The 9,017-nt window shown below is 35.5% G+C and overlaps 1 protein-coding gene across 1 annotated transcript; it reads left to right on the top strand.

Moving 5' to 3' along the window:
* The first annotated feature begins 3,740 nt into the window (after positions 1-3,740).
* LOC110885496 (thaumatin-like protein 1) lies at positions 3,741-6,513 on the top strand. The gene is made up of 3 exons (XM_022133202.2): positions 3,741-4,022; positions 4,211-4,880; positions 5,809-6,513. Exons 1-3 carry the CDS (start codon positions 3,950-3,952, stop codon positions 6,158-6,160), a joined length of 1,095 nt encoding a protein of 364 aa, XP_021988894.1. The 5' UTR covers positions 3,741-3,949; the 3' UTR covers positions 6,161-6,513.
* The last annotated feature ends 2,504 nt before the right edge of the window (positions 6,514-9,017 follow it).

The following is a 9,017-nucleotide window of genomic DNA, read 5'->3' as shown; positions in this document are numbered from 1 at the left end:
AGAAAATATTAAGCAGGAAAAATATCTTTTGTTATTTCTGGCATTTTGTAAGCAGTAACTTTTTGTAGTAATTTTCTGGCTTTTTGCAAATAAATAGAGAAATATATCATTTAATTATCTTAAAAAAAGAAGATTACACATAATAAAAAATAAAAATAAAAATTAAAACTCTTTGTCAGAAGGTATTATATCCGAGAAGTATCCATCACTTACGTCATCTTCTTCCTCGGAGTCTTCATCTAGACCTTCATCCATGTCATCACTTTCACTTTTATCGGCTTCTCGTTCTTGAAGATTCTGAAGCCTCCATTTGAACATGTTTTGCATTAACGCCATTTTTTAGTCCATTTCTGTGTTCAAACAAGTAGCGTTATGCAATTCTTCCATGAACCCAAGCCCCTGCTTTGTCATGATGTTTTCAAGCCAGTAGTCTTCCTGCTCTCCGCTGTTATATATAACGGTCACCATGTCTGTTTCATCATCAAAACGCCATGATGTCATCACAGGGTCCGACTTTACATCTATTTTGAATGGTCTAAACTTCCTTGTTAATGCTTTCATAAGCATATGTGTTTCATGGCATTCGTTACCCAGAGCGATGCCAAGAGATAGGATACCCCTCTGTACCTCTTCTTCCATCTTCAAAATTGCCTTGATCGTCCTAACATACACCCTCCTTCTATTGTCAAAGCGCAGGACGAATCGCCTGATTGCCAGAGTGTATCTCCACCAAACGATGGTTGCCATTTTGGGCGTTTTGGTTAAATTGGCGTTTTTGGTTAAAGATGTTTTTGCAGAAATGATAGATTGAAGTGATTATGGAACGATGTTTTACGTCATTTATATAATGATGTTTTTCGCGCGTAATTTAGGAGGGAATTTATTCTAATAAATGTTAATAACTGAATTTCGGTTACTGTGTTGTTTTCTCTTCCTGTAATCTCCAGCGCATTTTATCACTAATTTTTGCCGTTTTGTATTTAATGGCGTTTTATTTTTTTAATGGCGTGTTATCATTTTGTTGGCGTTTTGAATTTGAGCAGTAAAAGACTATTTTACCCTTAATGAAGCGTGTCCCACATAATAAAATTGATGTTATTTGATCTGACGATCCATAACCGTTCTCACACTTTTCCCCGTTTTCTTTAAATCCTGACCATATATATATATATATATATATATATATATATATATATATATATAGTGGAGAGTTCAAATGAGAAGAATTTTTTTGTAAGTAGAAAAAAAGAAGAAGTTTCAACCAATAAGAATGCTTCATTTTACTTTATTTAATATTTGCATTTAATTTTAATACAGGGTATATTGGTAAATTTACATAAATCATTAATTTGTATTCTTCCCCTTTAATAACTAACTAAGTTAAATTTGTAATTCCTTTTCAAAATATATACTTTTTCCAAATTAAAAAAAAAACAACTTAATTTGAAGTGTAGAATAAATTATTAGTTGTGTAGGATAAATTACGAGTTGTGTAGGATATATTTCGAGGCGTGTAGGATGAATTTCGACTGTGTAGGACAAAATTCTATAATGTGTAGGGTGTATGTAGGAAAATTTTGATATGTGTAGGTTTTGTAAATTATATGTTGGATAATTAATGATTAGTTGACTAATTAATTAAAGATAGAAAAATTAATAATATGAGTTATAAATGAAAAATAGTATTTTACTAATATGTCATTTCTTTTTTTTTTTCTTCTCACATTAAATTTCTTCTTAAACGAACCTTCCCCTATATATATATATATATATATATATATATATATATATATATAATTTTAAATAATAAGAATTAAAAATAAAATTTTGTGATAAAATAAAAGGTAAAAAAAAGTAAGTGTAGCGTTAAAAAGTGGACGTAGCACTGAAAATAAAATAAGCTTTTCAAAGTGGAGATAAAAATATGATGTAAGGGTTGACGTAACATTTTTAAACGCGTTTTTAAATGAATGCAATGGAAATGCTTTGAGTATAATTTTTTTCCCTAAACAGCCAACAGAACTAATCCTGAGCATTTTCGATGCATCCACTTAACAAACGGAGTACTCTGAAAGTAACCCGAGTCCACCATCAATTTCGGAGAAAACCCGGTAACTCACCCGTCCGTAGGCACGATAGTGAAATTACCGGTAAAACACGTTTGGTTCAAAGATCCAACCCAGTTTTTCCTAGGTCTCCTATCATTGACCACCAGTGACTCACTCTACAACAAGTGAGAGTTGAACCTGCATTTCTTAAAATAAATGTAAGACTTTCATCACTTGATCTAGAGATTATTGGCTGCTCTGAGTATAAATAAATCCCTTAAAAGGTAACACAAAAATGATACAAAAGAATTAGAGTTAAATGCTTGGTTGGTCCCTGTGGTTTTCAAAAATTGTAGACTTGGTCCCAGTGGTTTACTAATTACACGCATGGTCCCAAAACTTGTCAAAAATGCACTCGGTTGGTCCCCAGCCCTAACATCAGTTAAATTTCTCAGTTAAGTCCATGTTAAATGACCAAAATACCCTTGCTTATTAACTCTCTTTATAATTTTTGTTTAGTTTTACTTCCATCATCATCTTCATCAGTAGGACAAGTCATCTTCATCACCATCATCATCTTCATCACAAACCCACACCCTATCTCTGTGGTTTCTTGCCGATTCAAAACAGCCATCAAACAACCCCATCATATTTCACAACTTCATTATTGTTCAAATTCACATTCCTAATCTAGCATTCATAAAACCTCAATTCACCAAATCAACAAACACCAATGTAAATCTTAACTAGTAGTTTTTATTATTTATAACAGGATCAATAATGATTTTTCAATCACTACTTCATCAACAATTATCATGTAATCAGATTCGTCAATCAGCTTGTCATCATTCATTGACATTCATATTATCAGATCAGTTGTACAACAGTATTGCAGTCATGACTTTTATCAAAAACCCTAGAACCAAACAAATCAGCAAGTATCAGATCTAGTTTAACTGTTTGTAATAAAAAGGAATTTCATTAAGAATCCTATCTTCATTCTCATTATTAACACATGTAAAAGCATTCACTTCCATTTCAAAAATCAAAACCCGCAAAGAGTGTTTAGACAAATACTGTTAGGTGTAACTGACCGAGAGACCGTGATACGAAGAGGGGCTTCTGCTGCCACTGCTACAGGGCTGTGTTGGAGCTCCGGCGGCCGCTGCTGCCATCGCCTCTGCTAATCGTCGTTTCCTGCCGCCACCGTCTACGGTGATGGTTGGCTGTAAGGTGAGAGAAGAGTGTGCGTGTCGGTACAGAAGAGAGAGGGGATGGGTGGGTGTAGCCGGAGAATCGATCGGAAAAGGTAACAGTTTCTACCGAACATATAAAGGGGAAATGAAGGGGTTTGTGATGAAGATGATGATGGTGATGGTGATGAAGATGAATTGGTCCCACTGATGAAGCTGATGATGGAGTAAAACTAAACAAATATTATAAAGAGAGTTAATAAGCAAGGGTATTTTGGTCATTTAACATGGACTTAACTGAGAAATTTAACTGATGTTAGGGCTGGGGACCAACCGAGTGCATTTTTGACAAGTTTTGGAACCACGCGTGTAATTAGTAAACCACTGGGACCAAGTCTGCAATTTTTGAAAACCACATGGACCAACCAAACATTTAACTCAAAGAATTAATATGGAGTTAACAAACACAATGAAAGTGTTAAAAGGGTCCCTTTATCCCATATGTTCCTCACTAGCGCAGAAAAGATAATTTGTTTTCAGACCGTTTGTGGGTTGGTGGCAAGCACTCTTAACTTCCCATCCTTCTCTTCCATCACCACCACCAACAAAAATCACCACCGCCGCAACGGTACAACCACTGCCTTTACAAGATCCCATAATAACACAAAAACAAAATTCCAAAAACAACATAAATAATACATTACTCACATGGATCTGCTATCTACTTCCTGTGTTAGCCACATTCTCACTATCTTTCTTGCTCTCTCATTACTCTCCAAAGGTAAATCCTTCTTATATTTTTTATTTTTATTTTTATTTTTCTAAAGGCTAACTCGCACATTCTCTAATTCTACTTGTAAATCCACATTCTCTAATAAACACTTTACGGGCATAAATTGATACCGCTAAGCTACAAACGTTTAGTTTCTCATTTGTTTCAACATTTGGTGTTTTCCACACACTTTGTAGGTGTTTTGGGAGCAACATTTACATTTGTCAACAAATGTGACTACACAGTTTGGCCAGGCATATTGGCCAATGCCGGGAGTCCAGCACTGGACTCCACGGGCTTTGAGCTTCCTGAACAAAGTTCCCGAACTTTCCAAGCTCCAACAGGCTGGTCCGGCCGCTTCTGGGGTCGGACCAGCTGCAAATTCGATGGATCTGGTTCAGGCTCCTGCCAGACCGGCGACTGCGGCTCAGGCAAGCTCGAATGCAACGGGGCCGGAGCCGCTCCACCCGCTACCCTAGCAGAGTTCACACTCGGTACTGGCGGGTCAGACTTTTATGACGTCAGCTTAGTAGACGGGTACAATATTGCAATGATTGTGGAGGTTTCTGGCGGGTCGGGTTTATGTGCAACAACCGGGTGTGTTAATGATTTGAACCAGCAGTGCCCGAGTGAGCTGCGGGCTGAGTCGGGTCAGGGTTGTAAGAGCGCGTGTGAGGCGTTTGGGAGTCCGGAGTACTGTTGCAGCGGCGCGTATAATACACCCGCTACCTGTAAGCCGTCGGTGTATTCGCGGATGTTTAAGTTGGCTTGCCCTAGATCGTATAGTTATGCGTATGATGATCCAACTAGCACGTTCACATGCGCTGGAGCAGACTATACGGTGACGTTTTGTCCTTCTATGCCAAGGTTAGCACGTTCACTTGTACTTGGTGTATTAGAATTTGTACATATTTTGGACATTGATTAAACACAATCATTAAACATAGTGAAATGGATAATAATAATAATAATAACAATGAGAGTAAATTACGATTTTAGCCCATGAGTTTATATTCCTTTTATTCTTTCAGCCAAAAACGAAATTTTTTAACATCTGAGTACTCAACGTCTTTTTTTCTAAACCTTTTTTTCTAAACCTTTTGGCCCTTAGCATTTAATGGATGGGGTTAGTGTTATTGGTCAAAAAGGTTAGAAAAAAAAGATGTTGGGGCTCAGATGTTAAAAAATTCTTTTTGAGTAAAAGGGTAAAAGTGATATAACCAAAAGGGTTAAAATCGTAATTTACTCTAATAGTAATAGTAATAGTAATAGTAATAATATTTAGTGTTTGTTTTAAATCTAGATGTGTAAGGTTTTACAGTCCGGATGAACCAGTTTTAACAAAAATTCTTAGTCAAACTAGTAACACTACGTGCCTATGAGATGGTGGTGGAGTGGTAAGGGAGAGACTTGGTGTTTTAAGAGACTCAAGTTCGATTCCTGCTCTCCCTATTATTTTCTGCGGCATTTGGTGATGATGGGAGACAAGACGAATAGGTGGAGATCGCTAGTTTGATCCTTGAACTGAGCGGGTTTTACCTCACCGCACTGTTGTGCCTTTGGGCGAGTGTTCACGGGCTTCGGTCCTAGGTGAGGATTTTCTCCGATTCGAAGACGAGTGTATCCTGATATGATAAATTTCGCCAGTAACCTCGTTGGCTGTAAAAAAAAAAAAAAAAACACTACGAATTTTAGAACAAATTAATAAAACCAAACAACTTGAATATTAATTATTTATTTATTATTCCAACTTAATTTGTTGCAACAATTAATTGGTGTATTTATGTTTTGGCAGTCAGAAATCTTCAAAGGACACGTCACCTACGTCAACCACCACCACCAACGGTAACACTAACACCAACCCTAGCGGCAGTGACGGGTCACTTTCCGGGTCAAGTACAGAATCTGGATACGGGTACGGTTCATTATCTGGGTCCGGCTCTGGATCAGGTTTGGGGTCAGAATCAGAAACCGGGTCGGGTTCTGAGTCCGGATCCGGGTCAGGAACCGAAGCCCTTGAGGCTAATGGCTCATGGTTAGCTGGTTTAGCCATGGGTGGTTCAAGTTCAACAAAGACTAAGCCTTTTGGTGCCACTGTTTCTTTCATCATGTTGTTTTTCTTGGGCTTGTTGTTTGTACAAAACTAAAATATCTAAAGCCAGAGCATTGTACAACTCTTAATTCATAAGATCATAAGATACAAGTTAATGTAAGTGTACTTTTATGGATTTAGTTACTATTGCTTTTGGAGAAAAAGACAGCTAGATATTGGGGAATTTTCTTTTGGCAGAGAAAAAACTTCACTTATTTCGAAGTGGCAGATGTGAAATGACGGTATTGCACTTGTGTTATTATTCTGAGGGTAATATTGTCTTTATAGCCTTGGAGTTCGTAAAAGGAGATGTCTTATTTTATGGAAAAGTTGTAATTTGTAGAAACGCTTTTCTAGATTCGTGTCTGTTAAATATTATTTTATCTTCGTATGCATTATCAACTTCTTTTCAATTTTATATAGATATGTAATGTAATGATCTATATATCCTTTCTATAAAATAGAATCCTAATGACATAAAAAAGCTGATGTGTTAGTAGGAGAGCATGTTCAACAAGTCTTTTCTTATGTCATTATTACATCATAAAGCCTAATATACAAATCACTTAAAAAATACATTTAATGTTCTATCAAACCACTGTCTTATGTATTTTCAAATGTTAAAGGTCTGGCCCATATTCCAAAGGGCAAACCACTGCCCATCTACAAGAAAGTAGCAACTGTTTCCTTTGGCAAACGTATACTTAGCAGCAGCAGTTGTTGTTATCTTCCGTAATGCTTTTAGATCAGCAGATGTTTAACGCTAATTACTGGGAAATTCAAATTCAAATATGCATGGGAATAAGTAATTAGCAATTAATGCATGTCACTCAGAAACTCATGTCAATCATCATTCTTATATAAGGCTTTTCTTCTCATTTCCCTCTTCATATTTCATCACGTTTTCATCTTCTCTGATCTTGAAATTTGAAGTTTAATCACAATCCGAATTCCGAATTAGAAGCATGTCAATATCGGTTGACAGTAATAATCTTAGTTTTGTTTACGATTTGAATCCTGGGAAGGATATGTGGAACATGAAGGCGAGAATTATTCGAAAATGGAATCAGGGTTACAAGATGGATCTCGTCTTCATTGATTAGAAGGTAATTTGTATCTCTGCTTTTCCGTTTTATTAGAGAATGTAGTGTTGTATGCTAAGAAGATATTTTCTTTAAATGTTCTTAAGGGTGCTAAGATTCAAGTACGTATTAAGAGTCACCTGATACCTGTTTTTAATGGACAGCTTTAAGAAGATGCTGTTGTGATTCTGTCGAAATTTGGTGTTGGTGAGAATAAAGATTTATATAAAGTAGTAGTGCAGCCTTATAAAATCAACTTTTATAGATGCACAACTGTTACTCCTGTGAGAGGTTGGCAAGGTGTTGAGTATGGTTTCAATTTCAGAGCTTATGAAGATATTCTTCAAGGAGAGGCGTTAAACGCTTTGAGTGTTGGTAGTGTATATTTTTGTAATCATGTCTTGCTTGTATAATATTAGAGAGTTTTACTTATATTCTTGTATAATGTGATCATATAGATGTTGCTGGATCTGTGATTTGTTGTGGAGATCTTGAAATCTTTGATCGACCTCCAAAGGAGACTAAGAAGATGAATTTCGATATTGAAGATTTGAAGTAAGTTGTTGTTTATATGTTCAGTCATGTAATGATCATTAAATGTATTTAATGATGTTAATAAATAAGATGAAGAATGTTTGTATTTAATTTTGGGATCATGGTAATGGTATTAAATGAGATTTATAGTGTTTGTATGTAATGCTGAATCATGGTAATAAATGAGGTCTACAGTTTATTCTTAGTGAATATGGTAGTTAATTTATGTCTCATTTGCTACTTTAATAAATGTTATAGTTTTCCTGATTGATTTTCTGTTTTTATTCATTCAATGTTGTTTTGATATGAATATTCTTTTCATGTATGGGTAAGGTTTTGCGGTGTACTGTGTGGAATGATTATGCTCTGCAGATTAAGGACTTCATTTCTAAAATCCCACCTCATGAGGATGTGATGGCTGTTATACAGCATGGAAAGTGTAAGGAATGGAAAGGTATTTTTGTTACTTTCTGCAAATCATAACTACACTGTTTATTTCTGGCAATATAAAGACAGGTATACATTAAATATCTATATACTTTTCCATGTAGGTGAACATACTGTTCAAAGTGATAAGTTTGCAACACGAATTTTTCTGAATGAAGAAATTGATGAAGTTGATGAGCTAAGGAGGAGGTAATTTCTCAATGTAATTTCTATTGTATATAGATGTTCAAGTCAAATACTTGGTTTCATGTCATTTGTATACTAATTCTAATCATTTGTGGTATTCAAAAGGCATATACAGAAGTTTGGACAAGGGAGTGGTTCTACTTCTCAAATGATACTATCGTCTCAGAGTGTTTTTCCATTACATAAAGAATTTGTAACTAAAGGTGTGAAGAAACATGTTGATGAGATTAGCGAGATAGAAAAGGTTTCAGATCTTTGTATATAGTTTGGTTATTTGTTTGGTTTGTCACATGCGTGTTTTTACAGGAAGTGTCTTGTGTTTTTACAGGAAATGTCTTGTGTTGTGGTTGGGACAATTAAGATTGTGCAAGAAGAGTATGGTTGGTTTTATGCTGCCTGTCGTAAGTGTTTCAAGAAGGTGATGGGTAAAAGTGAATACATGCAGAATGTTGAAAATGTTTCAGATGATATTCTTCGATTGCCTGCGACTTCTTTGGTTTGTCTCAGATGTCATACTGAATGTATATCGATCACCACAAAGTAAGCAATGATGATTATTTAGCGTTATATTTATATAAGTAACATTCTAAGACTAACATTTGAATATAGTTTTGCAGTTTACTTAGTTAGTTGTGTATATATAACAACCCTCCTGAAATTTTT

The sequence above is a fragment of the Helianthus annuus genome, chromosome 10 (assembly GCF_002127325.2).
Source record: "Helianthus annuus cultivar XRQ/B chromosome 10, HanXRQr2.0-SUNRISE, whole genome shotgun sequence".
In the NCBI taxonomy this organism is placed as follows: Eukaryota; Viridiplantae; Streptophyta; class Magnoliopsida; order Asterales; family Asteraceae; genus Helianthus; species Helianthus annuus.
This window is presented reverse-complemented; position numbering and strand designations above follow the sequence as displayed.